Source organism: Heptranchias perlo, chromosome 28 (assembly GCF_035084215.1).
Source record: "Heptranchias perlo isolate sHepPer1 chromosome 28, sHepPer1.hap1, whole genome shotgun sequence".
Lineage (NCBI taxonomy): Eukaryota > Metazoa > Chordata > Chondrichthyes > Hexanchiformes > Hexanchidae > Heptranchias > Heptranchias perlo.
The window spans coordinates 4,912,873-4,938,909 of NC_090352.1; the positions used below are offsets into that span (position 1 = coordinate 4,912,873).

Below are 26,037 nucleotides of genomic sequence, written 5' to 3' on the forward strand. Positions count from 1 at the left end.
TGTGATTCATTTAAAGGCAGAACAGAAGGGAGCAAAGGGGCTGAGGCTGACGCAATATGACGGAAGGAGCAGCAGCCACAGGAAGTAATTTAGAAGTAGCTGATGCCTCAGAAAAGGGGTAAGAAGAGGCTGAGAGATGATGGGAGCTGGCCGGTGCGCCCGAGGATGAAAAGAGCATAGGTAAAGTTTATTCAGGCCATTTTGGCCACAGAGATAACAGCAGCTGGGTTACAAACCCTTCTGTTACCAATCACTAAACCAGACTACATTCTTGTGGATTTTTTAAAAATTAAATCTCGGGATGTGGGCATCGCTGGCAAGGCTGGAGTTTAATACCCATTCCTAGTCGCCCTGTACAACTGAACGGCTTGCTTGGTCACTTTAGACAGCAGTTAGGAGTAAACTATGTCGGCATGGGGCTGTAGTCACGTATAGGCCAGACTGGGTAAGGACGGCAGGTTTACTTCCCTAAAGGGACATTAATGAATCAGCTGGGTTTTTACAACAATCTGACAACTTCACAATCACTTTTACTGATCCCAGCTTTCTATTGGCTTCTCCCTCCCCTTTTGGTTTCTATCTAAATTCAATGCCTCCTATGAGAGTGCACTTATCTGGTGTGCGCTCACCATACTGAGACACCAGGTACAGAGCTCCACAATCATTCAACAACAACTTGCATTTATGTAGCATCTTTAATGTAGAAGAATGCCCCAAAACGCATCACAGAGATGGAATGAAAAACTGGAGGTGAGGTGATCAAAAGCTTTGTCTAGGAGGAAGTTTTAAAGTGGACAGGGAGCTGAGGAGGTGGGTGGATTTAGAGATGTGATTTAAATCAGGACAGTTATGATTTTTATTGCTACATTATGAGCCCCGAATACTGTCGGTGGAGTCCTGATCTGAGATGACTATCCTATTCCACCCGGAATAAAGCAGGTGAAATTGATCTTAATTAAAAACGGGCAAATACCTCCCCCAATAATGGTAACTTCGTAACAGAATTGCATTGAGACACTGCATACTTCAAAATTGTAGTGTTGGGAATTAATGGCTTTAAACCCCATTGGATGAGTAAACCGCTAATCTTTCTCAATGCCTTGTTTCCCAGCCCACTTCTTGATCATTCAGATGTTAGAGTAAGGATAGGGTCCCTCGTTCCCTCAGATAACAGATTTTATGACCGTTAAATAATAATTCAGGAATTGTCCCTTCAGATTGCAAATGTAACTCCGTTATTTAAGAAAGGTGAGAGAGAGAAAAACTAGGAAATTATAGTCTAACTTCAGTTATGGGGAAGTTATTGGAATCTATAATTAAGGACAGTGACTGAGCACTTAGAAAAATTTGTGCTCATTAAAGAGCCAACATGGATTTGTAAAGGGTAGGTCATGTCTAACGAACCTAACTGAATTTGTTGAGGAAGTAACTGAAGTAGTAGACAGGGGAATTTCTATGGATGCAGGTTATATGGACTTCCAGAAGACATTTGATAAAGTTCCACATAAGAGACTGTTAGCTAAAATTAAAGCTCATGGAATTGAAAGCAAATTATTGACCTGGTGAGTTAGGCGGTAAACGACAGAGTAGGAATTAATGGGTATGTACTCGAATTGGAAGGAAGTGACTAGTGGTGTCCAACAAGGATCTGTGCTGGGGCCTCAACTATACACTATATTTATTAATGACTTAGATAACACAATAGAGAGCCATATATCCAAGTTTGCTAATGACACAAAGATTGGTGGTGTAGACGGGAGCATAAAATTACAAAGAGACATTGATAGAAGCCATCCGTTTTGGACCAAAAAGGATAGATCCGAGTATTGCTTAAATGGCGAAATGCTAGGAACAGTGGAGGTCCAAAGAGATTTAGAGGCCCATGTACACGGATCACAGGTACAAAAAATAATCAAAAAGGCCTTTACATCTAGAGAGTTAGAATTTGAAGGGGAGGAAGTTTTGCTGCAGCTATACAAAGCCCTCGTTGGACCACATCAGGAGTACTGTATACAGTTTTGGGCACCGCACTTTAGAAAGGATATACTGGCCACTGAACGAGTGCAGCACAGGTTCACCAGAATGTTACCAGGGCTTCAAGGGTTAAATTAAGAGGAGAGATTAGATAAACTAGGCTTGTATTCCCTGGAATATAGAAGGTTAAGGGGCGATTTGATGAGATTTTTAGGATTTTGAAAAGAAGGAAACTTTTTCCATTGGTGGGGTTGTCTAGGGCAAGCCAGGCCAGTCAGGAGAGAAGTTAGGAAACACTTCTCCACGCAAAGGGTGGTAGAAGCGTGGAACTCCCTCCCACAAAAAGCAGATGATAGCTCAATTAATAATTTTAAATCTTAGATCGATAGATTTTTGCTAGCCAAGGGTATTAATGGATATGGAGCCACATGCGGCTAAATGGAGTTAGGATACAGATCAGCCATGATCTGATTGAATGGCAGAACAGGCTCGAGGGGCTGAATGGACTACTCCTGTTCCTATGTAGGTCATGTAGAGATGAATGGTAACTGGTTACCCGTTGAATAAGTAGACCTGGGATTTCTAGTATCATCACTGGGCTAGTAATTAAAAGAGAAAAAGGGGTAGTCTCCAGGATTTCACAGTATAATATCTGAACACTAGAACACAAAATTCCCTCATTTCTACAACAAAATTATTCATGTTAAAATCTTCCCACTGCTTATTTGCATTTTAATACCAAGAACAGGCACAGAAATCCACACCTTACGAGCTATCACTCATTTTTGTTTTTCAGAGGTGTACGGAGAGGTTCAAGTTTACCTTTATGAGTCGACCAGACTGCGAAAGTGCCATGACACCAAAGAAGTTTCCGAACGCAGCATTCCTGATGAGTTTCTGTAATAAGAAATACATCGAGTTATCCCAATGCTACAATGGCTAGTAACATGGTTTTCCAGAGACTCTCTTGTGTTTTGTTAATTTTGCTCTGCCTTCACCTTGCCTGTTCCCATCCACTACTGCCACTCAGAGGTGTGTAATGGTTGGAGGCCCACCATGCAATCTTTCTGCTGAAAAGTGCCAGACCTGCGCTCGACACCACCCCCAGAACCTGTCACATGGAGCTTGCATGGACAAATCAGCATTCTATCATGTGTGGTGTCCAGCACCAACTCTCCGTCACCAGACTATCTCTTGGCATATCGCTCTTCGCTCCAATCTCAATTATGATTCACAATAACAGGCTCTGGAAGCTACATGTTCTCTCCATTAGTCACGTACAGATGAAACTAACACTGGTAAACACAATGATTTCAGAAAGTCACGAAAAGCACGGACAGCATGACAGGTAAAGCACTTCCAGCTACAATACTGGTCATACCAAGTATACTTCATCCACACCAGAACAAGTTCCTTGAGATTAGGACTGTCGACAGTTAGGAGGCTTGTTCATGAATGTTTCATAACACAGCACCAAATGTAACAAGGTAAACTAGAGACCACGTATCCCATTTCACTCTCCTGCAATCATAAAGTCTGCAAGTCTAAAGAAACTTTTTTTTAAAAACTGCACGCAAGTCAAAATAAAATCTGAACCAAGTTCTTTTTATATTGCATGGACACAAGTGTCAACAGATTCTGATTGGCTGCATTACCACCCACCATTCCATGGTTACTTCACCTCTCAGGTCCTGTCATGCCATGTGAGATGCACCAGCCAGGAGAGCGATTAGGTCACCTGTCGTTGATTTTCACTCCATCAATGGAACTGCTCAGCCTTAATATTAGAGCTAAGACAGAAAACTCACCGTGTGTGGGAAATGGCGGAAGAATTCCAAAAACAAGCCAATACCCAACCACATCGCGGCATGATGCGCCAATGCAACAGCGTGCCATGGGTGTTAATTGTATCATGTGATTTATATCATTTAGTGTTAATTGTATTCAGGCGGTGTGTATCAATTGGGGCTCTCTTGAATCCATTTATAAGAGTGTTTATCTAGGGCGTGGTGTGGGTAATGCGGATCTCTGAATAAAGGCTTGGAAGCAACTGAAGACCAGGCTCTAGTATTCGATCCTTCGCCACTAGGCTATCCAGTTTATTACAACAGGCACCGTGCGCCAATGCACCACCCCAAGAGAATACAGAACCTTCCCCATGCTCGGTTTACAATTAATCTGGAAAAGTAGAGTAAATGGATGGAAACTACTTGTGCCTTGGGATTATGTCATCAAATTTATGTCATGTTATTGTTTTTCCCAGAACGGAGGAGTGAGGATTAATAAACGTACAATGTGTATTCTAATGTACAACTAAAAGGCAACAAAACAACTTACAATCATAGAATCTTACAGCACAGGAGGTGGCCATTCGGCCCATCATGCCTGTGCCAGCTTTCTGGAAGAGCTATCCACTCATTCCCCTGCCTTTTCCCCATACTGTCAAACTTTTTTTCTTATTGATCCGCTTCCCTTTAAAAAGCTGTTGTGGATTCTTCTTCCACTGCTGTTTCTGTTGGGCATTCCACATTCTAACAACACCAAGTTAAAATAGAAAATTCTCCCACCTCTCCCTTTGTTCTTTTGATGATCTTAAGTTTATGTCCTCTAGTTACCGACTCACTGACCAGTAGAAATATTTTTTTCCGGAATTAACTTACTGAAATCTCTCTATTTCGAACAACTTAATCAGATCTCCTCTTAACCTTTTCTGCTCTAATGAAAAAGTTTCTCTCGTCTCTCCTCATAACCCAAGCCTCTCATCCCTTTCTCACCTTAGTGAATCTCTGCACCCTCTCCATCCTTCCTAAAGTAAGGCATCTATTCTAGCCGCAGCCTAACCAATGATTTCAATAGGTCTAGCATGACTTTAATGCTCTTACACTTTTATGGCCCTATTTATAAAACTGAGGATTCGGTGTGTTTTCTTCCCACAGCTTTATCAATTTGTTCTCCCACTTGTAAATATGCATATCTGAACCCTTGAGTCTCTTTGCTCCTCTACTCCTTTTGAAGTTTTATTTATTCAGTCTATATGTCCTCTCTTAACTCTTCCTCCGAAAATGTATCACATTTTCCACATTGACTTTCATCTGCCTAATACACTAACTTGTCTATCACCTCCTGAAATTGCTTACAGTTTATTGTAGAGGTAACTGTTTCAACATTTAGGTTTTTGACTATTCTAAAAATGTCTGAAATCAAGTAAAATGTGAAGAGATGCATCCTTGACGTAACTTTGGATCATAATACCTTCAAATCTGTTTCTAATTCCTCTAGGCAGTCCCATAAATCCTAACCAATAGTTTGCAACGGATGCAGTTTTTAGGTTCATTAAACACACGTGCTCCAACACAACGTAGGAACATTGGAACGGGAAGGCCAATCAGCCCCTCAAGCCTGTTCTGACATTCAATTAGATCGTGGCTGAACTGTACCTTAACTCCATCTACCCGCCTTGGTAACCTGAGGCCTAACAAAAATCTATAAATCTTAACTTTGAAATTTTCAATTGACTCCCAGCCTCAATAGCATTTTGGGGAAGAGAGATCCAGATTTCCACTCCCCTTTGTGTGAAGAAGTGCTTCCTGATATCATTCCTGAATGGCTTAGCTCTAATTTTAAGGATATACCCGCTTTGTTCTGGACTCTCCCACCAGAGGAAATAGGTTAGACAAAGAGAAACTATCAAATTCGTTAATCATCTTAAACACCTCAATTAGATCACCCCTTATCTTCTATATTCAAGGGAATACAAGCCTAGTCTATACAACCTTTATGGCCCCGGTATCATTCTGGTGAATCTGCACTGCACCCCACTCCAAGAGTTCCTTCCTGAGGTGTGGTGCCCAGGACTGAATGTAGTACTAACCAGAGCTCTGTACAGCTGTAACATAACTTCCACCCCTTTGTATTCCAGCCCTCGAGGTATTCCATTCGCTGTTTTAATTATTTTTTGTACCTGTCCACTAGCTTTTAGTGATTTTTGTACTTGGACCCCTAAATCTTTCTGGTCATCCACAATTCCTAGCTTCTGGCCATTTAGAAAATACTCTGATCTATCTTTCTTAGGTCCAAAGTGGACACACTTTCCTACAGTTTTGCACTCACTTAATCTATCAATGCCCCTTTGCAACTTTCTGCTCCCATCTGCACTATTTACTGTGACACCTAACTTAAGATATACAGCTCTCTATCCCTTCATCCCAGTCATTTATAAAAATAGTGAAAAGCTGAGGCCCCAGTGCAGATCCCTGGGGGACACCACTGGTCACATCCTTGAGTACATACCCATTATCTTTGCTCTGTCACCCACCTCCTAACCAATTCCCTATCCAAGCCAATAGGTTGCCTCCAATTCCATGCACTCTCATTTTTGTTAAGTCTCTTATGTGGAACCTTGTCAAAAGCATTTTGGAATTCCAAATAAATAACATCCATAGATACTCCTTTATCTACCACCTTTGTTACCTCCTCAAAAAATTCATCGAGGTTCATTAGACTTGATTTACCCTTTACAAATCCATGCTGCTCTCTCTGATCAGCTCATATTTGTCCAAATGCTCAGTTGCTCAGTCCCTAATTAGCAGCCTCTTGCTATTCTCTCAATTCTTCACCCGATCCTATATTCTGTTGCTATTTTGACGGCCAAGTCACATTACTGATCTGGTACCAGCTGCTCACCTTCTTGGCTGTCTGTACATCATGTTTCTTTATAATCTGCTCCAGGACTGTCTGCAGAGAGATCTCTTCATTGTATTGCAGGAGCTGTTGGAGAAGAAAATCAGCAACATGTCTCACAAGTGATGGAGGATTATAACAAAGTATCGGAGCGGAAGAATGCGCACAGAGTAACTGCTGCTATAGATCACTGACTCAACAGAACTGCTTTCTACTGTACTGAGCCAAACAACATTATATTGCTCCTCCAAGTGTATCCAGTGACTAACTGAGCCATTCCAACCAGCAAGCATGGTTCACTAATGTCCTTTAGGGAAGGAAACCTGCCGTCCTTACCCGGTCTTGCCTACATGTGACTCCAGACCCACAGCAATGTGGTTGATTCTTAATTGCCCTCTGAAATGGCCTAGCAAGCCACTCAGTTGTACAATCTTGTAACATAAAGTCACAATAAGAATAAAACCGGACGGACCACCCGGCATTGGACCACTAAGCACCTGACACGACAAAGGCCAGCTGACCCTGCAGAGTCCTCCTAACATCTGGGGATTTGTGCCAAAATTGAGAGAGCTGTCCCACAGCCTAGTCAAGCAACAGCCTGACATAGCCACACTCACAGAATCATACCTTTCAGCCAATGTCCCAGACTCTTCCATCACCATCCCTGGGTGTGTCCTGTCCCACCGGCAGGATAGACCTCATAACTTCTTATGGCCCAACACATTCCTCACTCTACCATTACCAACAAGCCAGGGGATCAACCCTGGTTCAATGAGGAATGTAGAAGAGCATGCCAGGAGCAGCACCAGGCATACCTAAAAATGAGGTGCCTGGTGAAGCTACAACTCAGGACTACATGCACACTAAACAGCAGAAACAACATGCGATAGACAGAGCTAAGCAATTCCACAACCAACGGATCAGATCAAAGCTCTGCAGTCCTGCCATATCCAGTTGTGAATGGTGGTGGACAATTAAACAACTAATGGGAGGAGGCAGCTCCGTGAACATCCCCATCCTCAATGATGGCAGAGTCCAGCACGTGAGTGCAAAAGGCAAGGCTGAAGCGTGTGCAACCATCTTCAGCCAGAAGTGTCGAGTGGATGATCCATCTCGGCCTCCTCCCGATATCCCCACAATCACAGAAACCAGTCTTCAGTCAATTCAATTCACGCCACGTGATATCAAGAAACGGCTGAGTGCACTGGATACAGCAAAGGCTATGGGCCCCGACAACATCCCGGCTGTAGTGCTGAAAACTTGTGCTCCAGAACTAGCCGCGCCTCTAGCTAAGCTGTTCCAGTACAGCTACAACACTGGCATCTACCCGACAATATGGAAAATTGCCCAGGTATGTCCTGTCCACAAAAAGCAGGACAAATCCAATCCGGCCAATTACCGCCCCATCAGTTTACTCTCAATCATCAGCAAAGTGATGGAAGGTGTCATCAACAGCGCTATCAAGCAGCACTTACTCACCAATAGCCTGCTCACTGATGCTCAGTTTGGGTTCCGCCAGGACCACTGGGCTCCAAACCTCATTACAGCCTTGGTCCAAACATGGACAAAGGAGCTGAATTCCAGAGGTGAGGTGAGAGTGACTGCCCTTGACATCAAGGCAGCCTTGATGCCACACTCAGACCGAGTGTGGCACCAAGGAGCCCTAGTAAAATTGAAGTCAATGGGAATCAGGGGGAAAACTCTCCAGTGGCTGGAGTCATACCTAGCACAAAGGAAGATGGTAGTGGTTGTTGGAGGCCAATCATCTCAGCCCCAGGACATTGCTGCAGGAGTTCCTCAGGGCAGTGTCCTGGCCCAACCATCTTCATCAATGACCTACCCGCCATCATCTGGTCAGAAATGAGGATGTTCGCTGATGATTTCACAGCGTTCAGTTCCATTCGCAACCCCTCAGATAATGAAGCAGTCCGTGCCCGCATGCAGCAAGACCTAGACAACATTGAGGCTTGGGCTGATAAGTGGCAAGTAACATTCGCGCCAGACAAGTGCCAGACAATGACCATCTCCAACAACAGCGAGTCTAACCACCTCCCTTAACATTCAATGGCATTACCATCGCCGAATCCCCCACCATTAACATCCTGGGGGTCACCATTGACCAGAAACTTAACTGGACCAGCCACATAAATACCGTGGCTACAAGAGCAGGTCAGAGGCTGGGTATTTTGTGGCAAGTGACTCATCTCCTGACTCCCCAAAGTCTTTCCACAAGTCAGAAGTGTGATGGAATACTCTCCACTTGCCTGGATAAGTGCAGTTCCAACAACACTCAAGAAGCGCGACACCGTCCAGGACAAAGCAGCCCGCTTGATTGGCATCCCATCCACTACCCTAAACATTCACTCCCTTCACCACTGGCGCACCGTGGCTGCAGTGTGTACCATCTACAGGATGCACTGCAGCAACTCACCAAGGTTTCTTCGACAGCACCTCCCAAACCTGCAACCTCTACCACCTAGAAGGACAAGGGCAGCAGGTACATGGGAACACCACCACCTGCACATTCCCCGCCAGGTCACACACCATCCCGACTTGGAAATATATTGCCGTTCCTTCATTGTCGCTGGGTCAAAATCCTAGAACTCCCTACCTAACAGCATTGTGGGAGAACCTTCACCACACGGACTGCAGCGGTTTAAGGCAGCGGCTCATCACCACCTTCTCATGGGCAATAAATGCTGGCCTTGCTGGCGAAGCCCACATCCCATGAACGAATAAAAGAAAAGTTCCGAAATCCAATCCCCAGCCCGAGTTAGCTGATCGCTGCCGGAATGCTGCAACTGGCCTCAATGGGGAGAAATCGGCAGGCTTTCCGCCTCTGATCGCTAATCAACAACCCCTTCCAGAGGCACAGGACCGTGGGCACCAGACAAGGAGCCAGGCTGAGTTAAGGTGACCTCCCACGGTCAAATAACCACTCACAATCAAGGCTCACAGAAAAATGATGGCCACTTGGAAGATTGGTATTGGAAGGTTCATGGCCCCAATGGGGCTATACCTCACCCAAGGGGTTGGTGCCTTCAGGATCAGAGCACGGGGATAAAATTAGTTAGTAATATAAAAAGCACATATTTATTGATCTCTGGCTCAGTGATTAAATGCACTGCACAATGTGAACCAGGAAGGTCATAGACCTGTGCTGTTATCAGCTAGAGGCAGCAGTCACAATATGGATGGCCTTAATTCACCTTGGCTAGAAAAATTGGGGTGGGGAAAAAAAAGTCAAGAGATCCTGTTCTCCATTAGTGTCCCGTGAGACCTGTTGCTAGTGTCCACGATAGCGAACGAAGACAGAACCGTTCTTAGATGCGATGACCCACGTGGTCAACTAGCTTGTTATTACTTGTTGTCTAACCCAAAACATGAAGAACAGCTACTTGGGTGAGGGATTGAAGGGCAGTTGGTGCCAAGGTACCATACCAATACCCACACCCAGTACAAGTCAATGCCTTTGGCAAAGGAGGAAGAAGATAACCATTATATTTACGGATAATCGGGAAATCAACAACAGCAAGCAAGTTCTTTATGGTCTGCAATGGAGATGCTAACCAAAGCTCTGGGAATCCGCACTGTTCGGCTAAACGTGGCAAGTGATCAACACTTTATTGAATCATTATTTGAAGGAGATTTTGCTGGCTGTGCCATCGCACTCTGCCAAACTTAATTACCGATCCCAGTAGTGCAGGGCGGAGACTGGGAACTTTCCCGGCCAAGAAAGGGACAAATCAAAGGGAGCAGTCCTACGTTGTGTTCCGTTAACGAATGATGTTGAGCTGAGGCCTGATAGCAGCTGATCTATTCTCTGACCAGATATGGTGCTGGGGATGGAGATACAAGAAAGGAGAGAAATACAATTAAAAGACTACTAAATAAGAGAGGAATCTGGTGGGGAACTGGGATGTTGCAGTGGGTTAGACACTGGCCTTGCACCTCTAGGACCAGGATACAAATCCAACTCAGACTGACAGTGCCCTCTGCCCGCTGGGTGTAACAGTCCTATATTACAGTAACAGTCCATTAAATGTAGTGACTGACCTGTGCCAGGGCCAAGCTGAAGCCAGGACGGGCTGTTTCACGGGTCGCTGCCAGGCCTTCGACCAATCGCTTGATTGCATATCGTAGCTCATCATCCTGGAAACAGATAGCCAATCGTTACATCTCAACAGCAATGTGCAGTGTGTAGCCAATTAACCATCCATGGCTATAGCCTTCAGTGGCAATCAAATTCTCAGATACTTCTAATAATTAAATAATATGGACATTGCTTCATTATTAGAAGTACCTGAGACATTTAGTTTAAGAGCATGTACCCCTAGATTTGTCTTATTTTTCAAAGCAGTTTCTGATTATCCACTTTCCAAGCTGGCAATCCAGAATGGGGATATAGCATTGGGTATCAATTAAATTCCCTTGGAGAGATAATGTGTCTCAATTCCTTTCTTCCCAACCCACTTTTTGGTCATTCAGACTTTAGAGTAAGGGTACTGGGGAGAGATGATGTTAACACCTTAGTATACAATCCTCAAAATTTAGTATACAATCCTAGTAAGAAGGGAATGCCAACTAATTTGACTGGCCAATTAAATACGTAAGCATTACTTCTCTGATAAATAAAATCTGTGATATAAAAAAAGTCGTGTGTCACACGAGGCTCAAAACATTGAATTTACGACAGATCTTCACTGTCCACGAATCACCAGATAAACATATATCTGATGACTGGTGTTTTATGACTATCGTTCTCCTCTAGCCCATCAAAACGGGATTTGGAAAAGCAATTTTCCACAATTGCACTGTCTTGTAAATACCGTAATTCAGATTACAGCCTGTGGGGAGGGGGACAATTGTGAGGCATGGGGGTGAGATTGAGAGAGGACGATTTGTTGGTCCACGTTTATTAAATGTAACACGCTGCAGACCCACGCACTCAGACGCTGGCCCGGCGGGTCCCGGTCCCCGATGCCAGTATCCGACTCTGATCCGCCGGTCCCACGTGTCCGCAGGGCTTGGAAACATCGAGCACAGCACCCGCTTCCCCTCACCTTTCTGTCCGGACTCCTCAGGTACTCAACCAGGCCCCCGATCGCTTTCAGCCGCACGTCTTGCTCGGGCCTGGCGATGTCCCAGAAGAAATCGAGGAACTGGCGATTCTGCTGGAGGATGCCACGGGTGTCCTTGACTTTGGCCCGGGCCTCGCTCTGCCCCTCTCGGCTCTCGGTCAGAGTCACGGCCTCGCTCTGCCCCTCTCCGCTCCCGGTCCCGGTCCCGCCGCCCCGGCCCGCGCTCCACTCCATCGCCTCCACACTCGCCGCAGCCATGCTTCTTCTGGGTCCTTACAGAAGGTCGCGACCTCTTGAGGCAACTGACTGCCTGCCCAATAATTCGCCTGATTGAAGTGCCTTGTTAGACTTGAGTTGTATGTAGTGGAGTCTTTTCCTTCCCAAATCCATTATCATCAGTTTTTTTTTTAAGTGTTAAATTTGCTGAGGACAGAATTGTTTGTGGTAGCAGAGAGGCTATTGATCAAAGTGGATCTACTGTAAAAGAAAGACTTGTATTTATATGGCACCTTTCATAACCTCAGGACATCCCAAAGTGCTTTACAGTCAATGAAATACTTTTTGAAGTGTAGTCACTGTTGTAATGTAGGAAAATGGGGTAGCCCATAAACAGCAATGTGATAATGACCAGATTGAGGGATAAATATTGGTCATGACACCGGGGAGAGCTCTGCTCTTCTTCAAATTGTGTCATGGGATCTTTTACATCCACCTGAGAGCAGATGGAGCCTTGATTTAACGCCTCATCCGAAAGAGGGGTAATCTCAGCACCTTACACAAACTACTGGACCCTGTAATAATATTAATCTTCAACAGGGTTTTTCCTTTTTTCTTTGTGATTCAATTAAAAATTTCAAAATAATATTGAGTTATTACAGCCAATTTTACCATTTAAGTTTCAATAGCAATTTAAACAGGCACTATAGGAGGACAAAAGTTTGTCTAACACTAATTTGTATTGGAATGGATTACTATATGGCATTGCCTGCACAAAGCACCACCGTGCCAAAGTGCTATTCCACCTGCTTTTCCCCCACACTCAAAACATGGAACAGAGTTAAAGGATGAGATAGAAAATTATCCCATGGTTGTAAAAAAAGAAAGCTAATGGAATTCTAGCTTTTATCACGAGGTACAGAATATAAAAGCCAAGATGTAATGATGAGCCTAAATAAAATCTTAAGAGCTCAGTTAGAATACTGTGTGTAGTATTGGGCTCCACGCTGTAGGAAGGATATTCATTCATCTTTCACCATCCAGCACATCTGAACAGAAACGAGAGTGCATATAAGTTACATATGCATAGAACTAGGTTTGATGTCAGCAGGTCTTTCTTTTTCCAGAGCGTCATTGGCCTTTGGAATAAGTTGCCAGCTCCTGCATTGCACACGGAACGCAGCTAATTATTAAAAGGGAGCTGGAGAGTTCCTGGAGGAGGCGGATATCGCTGCGGGGAAAGGGTAGGTGGGATGTTGGGTGATTTACCTCGTGGTCATTGTTATCTGCTGGAATCTGTTTTTGATTGCCTTTTGGGGGGTGGGGGATTGGAGAAGAATTTTCCAGAATTCTTTTTTCCCTGAATTGACCGAGGGTCATTTGCCTTTCCCAGGAGATTACATTGCTGCTGGTGGATGGGGAGTATTGCATCTCGTGATAGTTAGTTGCAACATGACTGATTGGGACCAGCTCAATGGGCCAGCTGGTCTTTATCTGTCCATCTTTTTCTTATGTTCACAACAATACAACAGCTAAGGTTAGCAAATGACTAATGAATAAATGTAGGGGGTGTCACTTCAACTGATTGCATCATAAAGGTATTTATTTATTATAAAGCTAACTCTTATCAAATCAAACACATTTTAGAAAGAAAACGATAACTTGTATTCATATAAAACCTTATTGTCACATTGCTCAGGATTTCCTAAAGTGCTTCACGTGCAAATAAAAAGTACCTGAAAAAATTTAAATTCATTTGTGAAGACATTTTTAGACAATTCACTTTTTCAGGGGAAATTTTGGACACATTATTAGGGCCACTAGGATTCATTTTTTTAAAAATGTAAAACTTTGCAAGTACCGTTCCATTTCAAAGCTATATACTCAGCTATGGTAACATTACACAAATTCAATAATAAAGCTTGCATACTTCATGAAGGGAGCAAAACGGTGAGATAGATTGAAACCATTGAAGTGAATGAAACTTTAATACATATTAAATATAGATAAATTACCTTGCAGGTGATCAGGGAAAGAGTTAGAAGTGAGTCTGAATATAAACTATTTACACAAACTAGAGGGTTTTTAAAAAAAAAAATAATTAAATAATCGATTAAAACCAAATGAGTGCGGCTGCAGACCCCCAGCCCCCAGCCTGCCTTCGGACTCAGTGGGACAGGCGGCGCGGGGGCAGCCCCCGGTTGCCTTGGTGCCGGGGTCCTGGCGGGCCCGCTGGCTGTCTGGAGCCGGGGACATGGCGGATTTCGACAGTTACGACGAGCGGCAGCAGCAGTACAGCAGCTTCGGGGGAGGCCGGGGGTAGGTACCGGGCCAGGGCCGGCGAGAGCGGGCTGGGGAAGGGAAGGGAGGGGAGCCCCGGGGCGGTGGGGGCAGCAGGTGGGCTGTCGATTATTTTTTTTAAAAAGCGGGCGGGAGTGGGGATCCCCGGGTGGGGACCGGACCGGACCGGACCGGACCGGAGGCTCCAGCCCCGCCGTTTCAGGGTCACTCCACTCAGCTGCTGTGGACAGCGGCCTCGGAGGAGACTCTCGGGAGACGCCGGAGGTTCGATGAGTAGTAGAGACATCAGATCGTAGATAAGTGCGGTGTTTGGCTCAACTTGCAGGTCTGCCGATCACTCCGCCCTCCTCCTCCTCCTCCTCTTAACAAGTCCAGTTTTCCTCCCAGTGTGACAGCTCTGTTAGGAAACTGAAGCTTCCAGGAATCCTTTACTTGAATCTCCAGTATCAGATTGAAAGATCTTGTGCATGCGATTGCTCAAAGTGATGAAAGTATAATTTAGAAAGCAGTGTTCCCTCTAATGCAGAAATGTGCTTTTCCCTCAGAATTTTTTTTCTTTGTTTTTCTCAGTGCAGCAATCAGAATGACTACAAATTTGTTAACAGTTTTGTAAGCCGTATAATGTATTTGTGATTGTACACTTAAAGACTATTAATAAATAAAGCACACCACATTTCTCACTTGCCCATCAACCCTGAGTTTTTTACTGAGCTACTTAGCGGGAACGCTGCTGCACAAGAGAGCTAGGATTTCAGAAAGATTAATGCATGGAATTAGTGTTTATAGGGCTGACAATTAACCTCTTAAGCTCTCCAGGTGGCAAATTGATCTAGAATGGGGTAATTCCACATTGCTTGTGTAGAGGCACTACATGAAAACAGCCTTCTACAGATCTCTCTCCTCTACCTTCAAAGCTGCAATTTTGTTTATTTCCTATTACATAAACATCACAATTTGCATTTGAAGCTCTTAAATTATTTTAAAGATAAACTACAGTCTATTTGCCTGCCACATTGAGTGCAGATTCCTGTACTGTTAATAGTGTTACACTCAATCAAGTGTAATGTATCCAAGTTTGCTGACTGTACAAAGCTAGATGGGAGAGTAAGCAGTGAGGAGGACACAAAGAGTCTGCAAAGGGATGTAGACAGGTTAATTGAGTGGGCAAGAAGGTGGCAGATGGAGTATAATGTGGGGAAATGTGAGGTTATTCACTTTGGTAGGAAGAATAGAAAAACAGAATATTTTTTAAATGGTGAGAAACTATTAAATGTTGGTGTTCAGAGAGATTTGGATGTCCTTGTCCACAAAACACTGAAAATTTAACTTGCAGGTACAGCAAGCAATTAGGAAGGCAAATAGTATGTTGGCCTTTATTGCAAGGGTTGGAGTACAAGAGTAAGGAAGTCTTGCTACAATTGTACAGGGCTTTGGTGAGACCACACCTGGAGTACTGCGTACAGTTTTGGTCTCCTTACCTAAGAAAAGATATACTTGCCTTAGAGGTGGTGCAACAAAGGTTCACCAGATTGATTCCTGAGATGAGAGCGTTGTCCTATGATCTCATGAAACGTATAAAATTCTTAGAGGGCTTGACAGGGTAGATGCGGAGAGGCTGTTTCCCCTGGCTGGAGAGTTTAGAACTAGGGGGCATAGTCTCAGGATAAGGAGTGGGTGATTTAGGACTGAGATGAGAAGGAATTTCTTCACTCAGAGGATTGTGAATCTTTGGAATTCTCTTCCCCAGAGGGCTGTGGATGCTCAGTTGTTGAGTATATTCAAGACTGAGATCGATAGATTTTTGGGCTCTAAGGGAATCAAGGGATATGGGGATCGGGCGGGAAAGAGGAGTTGAGGTCAAAGATCAGCCATGATCTTATTAAATGGTGGAGCAGGCTCGAGGGGCCTGCTATGGCCTACTCCTATTTCTTATGTTCTTATGTTCAGTCACTCCTTGTTTTATGTTTTTAGGAATGTTGTTTGGAGACAGCCTGAGAGCAGGACATTTAATGTAGAATTCCCCCCCTAAATGTTGAAAAGTTCTGCTCCAATGAATGGGAACAGTGGATTACATAGCATTCCTTGCTCATGATGTTACCTCGGGGAATTGTTTACAGTATGTCTGCACCTAGGCTGCCTTTATCCAGCAGTTCTAAAATAGCGTTGTGGGAAGATTGAGACCTAATTAAATGTACGTGCATGTCTCTTTAATACATCAAGATTATGGTGCGTTTCAGTAGAAGAAGCTCTCCTTCCCACCCTTGGATTATGGACCAATGAAGTGACCGAATGTGAGAACTGAATTTCTAGCTTTAATTTTGGCATAAAATTGGGAAACCGCAACAGGAGTAAGTCTTGCAATTGGCAGCTCTATATCCAAATGGAGTTCAGTTTGAAATGTGTAATAATTTAAAGAGCAGTATTCCTTCTAAATGAAAAATGCTTTTCTCCTCTTAGCAATGTCGCCTGTTTTTTTGCTGGAAAACTTGTGTGGGCAGTTATCTGAATCAAAATATGTGAATTATTGAGTTGCCTAATTATCTTGCCCTTGAGAACTTTTATTTTAGCAATCACATTAATTTGCTGCCACTTCTAACAAGGATTTGTAACTGCTGCATTAACACAATATTGAAAAGGGCCTTCGTCAACAATTTCTGATTTTCAAGTTTAAAGAGATTATACACTATTTTAGACCATTGGGTATATTTCTTTCTGCTAATTTTAGCAAAAAAACAGTTGAGTATAAGTGATATTATCAGCTTTGTGTTCACACTTATTTTTGCTGAACCCAGTGAACAGGAGAAATATAACCCTATGTTTCTTAGGCTGTTGCATCCATCATAATAACTGACAGAAGGCAATGGAAAAGAAGAATGACTGGTTTGAAAAGTAGAATCTTTATCTCTTTTTTTTTTCCTTCTCCTATTTTTGTTTTGGCAGATTCTCCTTTTGAAACATTATTGTAAAAATGATTGAGAGGGTGATATTAGAACGAGCATCATCCATTTTTGATGTTCCTGAGTGGTACTTAGTGTATCTGAAGTATGTTACTATTTCAACTGCTGGGAATATTCTTACACACACTCAACTGGCATCTGCTTCTCCACCACCACTAACAAAGTATAGCCCCTGCAAAAGTGAGGACTAGTCTCAAGGAGATTTGTAAACCAACACTTAGCACTGATCTTTACAAGCATTTCCTCATATTTAAGAAGTCAATGAATCAAATACTTAGAGGGAGCACTGCCACAGTAATATCTGATTCTTTTTGATACAAAATATAAGTCTGTCAGTGGTTTGATTTTAAAAAGCTTGAGTTAATTGTCTGGACTTTGCAAAAATTCTGTTTTGTCAAGAATTGGCATCACTACCCAAATACCTGTCTATAGTCAGTTATAGTATGAGACAAGTCTCAATTGTTCTTTGTCCATATGTGAGTGGCTCAAGCAGCTTTGAGTAACCTGCATATGAGTAAATCCTACTAAACATGAATGAGATACAGTAGCGACAGATTGGAATCAAGTCCCAAATCCAGACAGTTCAAGTTTAACATCAATCAGAAAAAACAGAATTAAGGTTATTTCAGTACTGCCAAACTGGATCATTACTTCAGAATGGAACGATTTGGTCCTGTAGGAAATTGGTTTCAGTGAGCTATGCATCTGCCATCATTTTAGTTCCCTTTGGACCAGCTGGGAAATATGATTATCTTTCAGGAAAAGGTGTGCTTTTCCCATGTCAATTTCGGTCAAATTGCCTGCATTATTATAGTAAAAGAATTTCATCTTGTTATAAATTTTGAAACCTGATAAGTGATGATTTCTTTTGTTGATATCAAAATCTTTTCTTTACACAATGAAAGTGATCTGGATTTAAGATCAAATGCTTTTTTGAGTGGATGGGTTTGGAGGAGAGGGAGGGGGGGGGGGAAAGAGAGAAATTGCCCAGTGGATAATTCAAAAACAATACTAGTTAATCTCAATAGTTATTTAGTGAGTCCTCAAGTGCGAATTAGCACCTGAGGACTCGCTAAGTGTACGCAAGACTATCGATATGAAGGACTGTGTTGCAGTATACTAGCATGTAGTTTATTTGACTAGTTGATTCCATCCAGTACTGTGTGTTATGAGGGGAAAATCATCCCAGACAATATGGTTAAGCTCAAATTTGAAAGGATCATGCAAAAGTTAGAATTTCAATTTTTGTTGTTAGGTACCAGAAGCATTAAGGGACTGTTCTAATGCAGGATAAATTGTAGTTAATAATAACACTGACCAGTTAACTGATAAGTAACTTTGTTGAGGTGGGCCTCAGATAATCTGTTTCATACCATGTTAATTTGCATGTGAGTCTCTGAAACTAACTTATTTCCATTTTCCCTACACTATTTATTAGCACAATCCATTTTATTTCATGTCTGATCTGTTGCCTTGTCTTTGAAGCAATGGTTCACTTCCTTACAGTCTTGAATTGGAATTCCTCCAACATGACACTGGTTTCAGTTGGCATCACTAAAGAAAACGTGAAAAACCGCCAGCATGTTCTTCAGTTTGTTGACCACTTGGTTTCCTTAAGTGATGCAAATAGTTAAATCAAGGTTCCAGATCAGTGCTGTTAAACTGGACCCCGATATGCGATGGGGTGAAGACTCCATTGATAGGCAGGGGGATGGGGGTCGCTGGCCTCCTATGAGAATAAAACGTTTCAGACACCACCATGCGGATTGAACCTCAAGGTTATTAGTCTGCATGAACACCGTGCAACAGTCTCTCTATAACTATGATGACAAATATTGATACTGATGGAGTGCACTGGTAGCCAATGAACAAAGCAACAACAGAACCAGGCCTGAATAAAAGCACCTTATAAATAAGATATCCTGACATGATTTCAAGGCTGTAATTTCATTTTAAAGGTTCAGATGATGGTTATTAAAAACTCTTGTGGATTATGACATTATGTGACCCTTGAGATTAGTTTATTCCCAGGTAAGTGTATTACGTTATGCATGAGCTGTATAATTTCTCAGATTTGCAGTTGTTGGTCTTCAGTGTGACCATCATTTTACATTGTTGATTGGAGTACACCATTCACATACATCTGAACTGAGAACTAACAAATCAGATGCTAAATTGAACAAAATCACCCCATGAAATGTACAGAACAGATTTTAAAAGTATATTTATTCCAATTTAAATTCTAAAAAAAGTATCAGTGATTATGCCACAGTGCAACTATTGATAATTTGAAAAATTGAAGTCATAAATTGTGATAGTTGATATGATTTAACTAAAATTGATCAAAATTTTAATGTTGTCTCATTTTGAATCATTTTGTTCAGTTAAATCTATATAATTTGTATATATCTAATATAGCTATGCAAATACTCAAATACAGCTGAAGCTGCTTACTACAATTTAACAGAAGTTCTTTTCTCATATGAAATTTCTGATTAGTACGATGATCTCTCCACATGAATCCGATCAGTTTGTGGCCAGTTAGCTCTGCATAGGCATTGATTGGCATTCAGATCATTCATGCTTGTATGAATGTAAGCAATGCAGCATCATAAATATTAAGTGAAATAAGATATAATATCTAGAATTACAGTGTATGTTTAATAGCTTACATCTTGTGTGCTTTTTCTAGCTAAGGGTAAATTATCAAATTTGTCTGCAGATACATTTTAAAAACTATTATTTTTTAATGCACATCTGTCACTTGCTCTGTGCCACTAACCCAACTAGTGCCACCCATTCTAGATTAGGAGGAATGACAAGACAGAATGGTGAGCCTGTCATAGCTGTTGCTGTTCTGAGGGCAGCCCATGAAACAGAGTGAGATGCAGATAGATTTGAATGGCAGTTACACAGCTCATCCATCTTGAAACTCTGGCTCTGGCAGGGTAACATTTGTGATAATCTTGGAAATCAATATCTCAGATTATTTTAAAATCAGCGATTTTTAATGAGCAGATTATTAGAGGCAGAATCATAATCTTAATGGATAGCTGCCAACAATAATTAAGTGGAGATGCCGGTGATGGACTGGGGTGGACAAATGTAAGGAATCTTACAACACCAGGTTATAGTCCAACAAATTTATTTTAAAATCACAAGCTTTCGGAGATTATCCCCTTCGTCAGGTGAATCCTATAACCTGGTGTTGTAAGATTCCTAACAATAATTAAGGAATACTATTCTTTTAATTCTAAATATAACACGACTTCATTATTCCCAAAATGGCTACTTCAGTTCATGTTCTGATTTGTTTGCATGATCAAAGTGAAAGTTTCTGAGGTCATGAAATTGTGCAGCCCCTAGTGTACAACGTAAATCAGCTTTATAAAGCCTATATGTAATCAAAATTGGATTCATTTTCATATTGCACACTAAGTTGTGGTGGCTTATGATGAATGAGATCATCGAATATATTCTGAGGACAGTGTCCTCTGTAATTGTAGCAAAATAAAAACCAACAATACTGCACTGATATCTTGTGATTATTACTGTTGTGAGCATCATATTTACACACAATCATTGTGAATCGTGCTGTCACTGATAGAAGCTTTGCTCAGAAACCATGCTCAAAATTACAACTAATGAAATTGATTTTATTAAGAAAAGCTATTACTGAGAGTAAGTTCAACCTTTTCAATAAATCTTAAAGTTCAGCTTAGTCATAAACTATGAAACTTCCCTTTTGGGGTTTATAACATTCTCTGTACTCACATGCTTTTACCCTTTTGATCCTTCTATCTGCATTAAGGTGACTGATACTCAACTGATGAAGATTTCATCTTGTTTTTGCCTAACACCGCAACTTGGTTCTTTCGTGCCAGTTCTGTTTCTCCTAAAATTGAGCCTGTCACATCTGCCATTTTGGATAGTCTCAAGCATCCCAAGCCAACTTCAGTTCTTCATAACTTCTGTAAACCCACTATTAAAGCTGCTAAAAACAACTTTATTCAGCTGCTATCCTCTGACGATTGTCATTTTGGTCTCTTGCCAAAATTGTGCATCAAAGCTTCTATGAATCCTCCTCTTAACCCCTCTTCTGTTCTGTTGGTCCAGTTGCTGTCTCTTAAAGAAAAAATCCACCTTCTCATCTAACTCTAATCTTGATCATGGTAAAGAGCCTCCATCCATTGCTCCACCCTTTTCTACCACTGTGACTGACATCAAGTTTATCCCGGCCCATTCTATCAGATTCTTCACTCATAGTTTTCCAATGAGGTCTCAGATCCTGATAGTTTCCTTCCCGTTGTCCTCAAGATGTGCGCTGTCTGGTGTCATCGCTCTAAGATCTGCACTTTGTAAATTTATGGCAGATAATGTTAATTCTCATATTATTCATCACCTTTAAAGTCCTGGCCTAATCTGTGACCCTATAGTTTTCGGCATAGCCATTCCTCTAATGATGACCTTGTGTATATTACGCACCTACAGAGCTCTCCTATAGGTGAATCATTTGTCACCGTAAAGAATATCTCCAAAGTCTTTGACTTAGTTTGTCACTGTACTTATGAATACTTTACCATTATAGTCAATGCTCATCCAATTTGCTCACAAAAAGCCCTCGCTATGCTGTCTTTAATAGTCCATCCTTTGACTCTTCAGTATACTTCTTACTCCCATTCTATTTAAGTTGCACCTTCAAATAGGAACATAGGAACAGGAGTAGGCCATTCAGCCCCTCATGCCTGCTCCGCCATTTGATAAGATCATGGCTGATCTGTGATCTAACTCCATATACTTGCCTTTGGCCCATATCCCTTAATACCTTTGGTTGCCAAAAAGCTATCTATCTCAGATTTAAATTTAGCAATTGAGCTAGTATCAATTGCCGTTTGCGGAAGAGAGTTCCAAACTTCTACAACCCTTTGTGTGTAGAAATGTTTTCTAATCTCGCTCCTGAAAGGTCTGGCTCTAATTTTTAGACTGTGCCCCCTACTCCTAACATCCCCAACCAGCGGAAATAGTTTCCCTCTATCCACCCTATCTGTTCCCCTTAATATTTTATAAACTTCGATCAGATCACCCCTTAACCTTCAAAATTCTAGAGAGTACAACCCCAATTTTTTTTTCACTCCTAATCCAACCTGCACTCCTTTTTCTGGCGATTCCACGCTACATTAATCAACTTATTTTAGTATACCTCTTTGTGTAGTAGTTAGGAACATGAGTAGGCCATTCAGCCCCTCGTGCCTGCTCCGCCATTTGATAAGATCATGGCTGATCTGTGATCTAACTCCATATACCTGCCTTTGTTGAAACACTAAATCTTGTTTGTTTCATTTTTTTATGTCTCTTGCAAGTCCAACCCTGGCATCTGTTACCTTTGCCTCCACAGTCCCTTTTCATCTATTTTCCCACATAAAACAGCGACTACAGTGCTTAAGTAACCAATTGGCTGTGAAGTGCTTTGGGACATCCTGAGGACATGAAAGGTTCAAGTAGGTCTATTTTTATCCTTAGTCTCACTGGCTTCAAAATACCCATAGTGATACTCTGCTGGCAGAAGAAGTCCATGTAAGTGGAGAGGCCCAGACCCCTTTTCGAATTATGGGCACAGGGTTATTGGTTTACGTGGTGTGGGTGCATTGCTCCATTAAGGGCCTGCCAGATAAGCGAGCCAGAATGTTGGTGTCTGCATGCCATTATGGTGGAGGAGAGGAGTCCCAAGAAGAGCCAAACGAGAAATGCGGTATGGGAGTCATCAGCAATTCAGCTGCAGCGGCATCTATTGTAGGTAATCAATCTTCTTCAGCAACAGTTGGGCCTTTGGCTAACTGAGCAAGATAGGAAAGGTTCACCATCATCTGTGGAAGACATTGTCTTCAGGAGGGGAGAAAATTGGTGAAAAAGTAAGATTCAAAAATCTGCAACTTTTGTTATAAAAGATGTTGTAGAGGCTCTAAATTTACAGCCCATCAGACTCGTATTTCTCCTCCCCACAAAATCTTTCTGGCTATCGTCATATTTCAGTATAACCATTGACTGAGATCCTTACATGTGGTCCATCCTTAACAGTTGCATTGTCCAGCAATGTCTTATGGTGGTTTTCAGAAAAAAATGTGGGATTGGAAGTCTCTAATTAATAAAATCATGGGAATGTGCAATCTCTGAGAATGTATTTTATTGCAGTCCATTAATTACAGAGAGAAACAGACCTCTTCTGCTAAAAGAGGAATTTAGGCCCTCTGTTGCTACCAACATTAAATAATGGTGTTTCATTTGACTTGGTTTACATTGGGCCAGAAATTGCTGCAATGTCGGGTTTAGCGATGAACATCGTTAATTGGACTTTTATGCTCACCGTTGGCATTGTGCTATATTTGCACCACAAATTGCTGGAACGTCGATCCAATAACGGCGCAGCGATGTCAATGTCGCATATGGGACCTCATGAAGGTTGTGCCCAATGGCTTATCTCCTTGACCAATGAAGGAAAAGGATAGAGAAAGAAACCGAGCGAAAGACAGACAAGGAAATACTGTGAATTAGCGTCAAACAAAATAGAGACAGAAAGAGGAATAAAGAGATGGAAAGAAAATGGATTAAGAGAGAGAGAAAAAAGAGACAGAAAGGAAAAGTTTAAAAAAATTAAGAACAAGCAGAAGAGGACATTGTACATTTTGCACACCTACCCTACCATTAACTTCTCAAGGACAAATACAGCAATTCGCAATTGGGTTACAAACGTTCTTAAACCATGAAGTATAGAACCAGCGACCCCGTCCATCATGATCAGAACAATCGAATACCAAGTGGGTACGTCATTGCACTTGTTTCATTGGAACATAGGAATTGCTGGACGAGAAAAGACCACAAGTCCACCTGGTAGTTGCATGATACAATGATAATTTGACTAATCATAGCAATCAATTTCTATCAATTAGTCAAACAGACCCAGAAATGACACGAGGAAACCCCCAGTGATGGAGAGCTTAGGTCCAAATTCACCTTTCTCCTCCCAAGCATGCTATACTTACCACTTCATGTCTCAAATTACTCATATACTGTATCCCAAAATGTTATTTTCTGAAAAAAATCTATCTAATTTGCATTTAAATGAGTGACCTTATCTGAGTGTTGAAACAGCTGAAAATTGGGCTGCAAATTACTGGACCATCGATCCGATAACGGTGCAGTGATGTCAATGTTGCAATCCTGAAAATTATTGCCTTAGCAGGAGTGAATGGCAAGACTGGCAAACAAAAGAACTGTCAAGACAGATTAAAAAGAATAAAAAACCTGTAGGAACAATTCACTACCTGCTGGAGTGAGACTCCATGGCTTCATTGGTCCCTTTATGGGCCTCCAAGGTTGGGTGTCATGTCAGGACCGCAAATCACATCATTGCCATGGTTCTCTCCGACATTAGTGACCTGTCCTAAATGGCTGCAGTGGGAATAATTTCAAATAACATCGTAAATCCAGCAATTTCACGATTGCCATTAAGTTCAATGGGTAGCTTCATGACGAAAAGGGACTTTTATTGGCTTTGGCAAGGCTAACGGGGGAGCGGCGCAAATCGTCCAGCAATTTGCGGAAAATCAGAACTCACGCCATATCTCTTTTACTCCACAAATTGCTGGATTTTTTATGAATTAATAATGGTGAGTGCCATCAATAAGTCATTTTAATGATGTGACATCCCAGCAATTTCTGGCCCAATATACCTTACAGAAACACTGCTGTAATGTTAGGCACCAGTATCTCCACTGTGAATTTCCAGCCAAATACATTAACCCATTAATTATTTTTGTTAAAGAACTCATTTTTTAAAGGTCAGCCTCTGGTGGCATCACACTTCTAGCTCGTCCCAGCCTTGTTCACTTTATTCAACCTACAATTTCAGAATGGATTTGCTGGAGCTTATTGTTTCTGTCAGAAATCCTCTTTGATGTATATACTAGTATACATTTCCTACTGCATCTCTCATTTATTCTAATTTTTTGGTGCATATATTTGTGCACAAAATTACTAGATACTTTAAATAACTTAGTGAGCTTCTGTGATTTTTGTCAATCATACATGTTAACTCAGTCTCCTGAGATCTATTATCCAATATAGAAACAAAATAAATGTCTTAAGGCTTCGTTTAAAAGGATTAATCATTGGAATCTTAATCCACTGGAATTTCATTGTGAAGACTTTGGTGAATCATTTAACGACTCCAAAACTTTCACAAGGTTCAAATTACTCTATATAGTTAATGGTTCATTTTCTGACTCTTTTTCCATCATCCTAGGGATCGAACTCCCACTCTGTTTCTTCTCTATCAGTGATCTCCACTCATCATTCAACTCCAACCACTGTTTTGCTAATGATTCAAATCTAGGATCATTCCTCTTGCAGTGCAATAGTTGAATTACTACAGCTTTATTTAATTCCCCTCGCTTGGCAATGAAAATCGATTATTTCTTTTAATTCTTTGAATGCACAGTTGCTTTGTATCACTTGCAAATCCAGTCAACAGTTGCCATCTCACCTTTGGTTGGCCTTAGCCCCTTTGCTGACATTCTTTGCCTCACTATCTCCTCTGATTCCAAGTAGAACTCCCACATCTCCACTATTGCTAAAGTTACCACCACAAAGATTTGTTTCCTCTTTACTCTTCAACAACTTAGTTCTACAAAAAAAATCAAATTCATCTAAGACTTGAATACTGCCCTCTAATTTGTGGAGACTCTTCTACTGCCTCTGTCGCACTTCTGACCAAAATATAAGAGAAAGCTTGTCATTTGAGAAGTGATCCTTCTCTCAACTCAAGCCTTCAA

At 41.8% G+C, this 26,037-nt stretch overlaps 2 protein-coding genes across 5 annotated transcripts in view; one reads left to right on the top strand and one right to left on the bottom strand.

Moving 5' to 3' along the window:
- The window catches only part of mybbp1a (MYB binding protein (P160) 1a), an 83,317-nt gene extending 69,292 nt beyond the window's left edge, over positions 1–14,025 (bottom strand). The window contains exons 1-5 of one of the 3 annotated variants that reach the window (XM_068007950.1): positions 13,967–14,025; positions 11,718–12,212; positions 10,711–10,806; positions 6,658–6,741; positions 2,797–2,871 (exon numbers count right to left, since the gene is read on the bottom strand). In XM_068007950.1, coding sequence (XP_067864051.1) covers positions 2,797–2,871; positions 6,658–6,741; positions 10,711–10,806; positions 11,718–11,993 — 531 coding nt within the window. In that variant the 5' untranslated portion in view covers positions 11,994–12,212; positions 13,967–14,025. The remainder of the gene's footprint in view (positions 1–2,796; positions 2,872–6,657; positions 6,742–10,710; positions 10,807–11,717; positions 12,213–13,966) is intronic. The other 2 variants (XM_068007952.1, XM_068007951.1) reach the window with 2 other exon arrangements.
- Positions 14,026–14,202: 177 nt separating this feature from the next.
- Positions 14,203–26,037, top strand: part of eif4h (eukaryotic translation initiation factor 4h) — a 73,841-nt gene continuing 62,006 nt past the window's right edge. The window contains exon 1 of one of the 2 annotated variants that reach the window (XM_068007953.1): positions 14,203–14,270. In XM_068007953.1, the coding sequence (XP_067864054.1) occupies positions 14,206–14,270 (65 nt within the window). In that variant the 5' untranslated portion in view covers positions 14,203–14,205. The remainder of the gene's footprint in view (positions 14,271–26,037) is intronic. The other variant, XM_068007954.1, reaches the window with a different exon arrangement.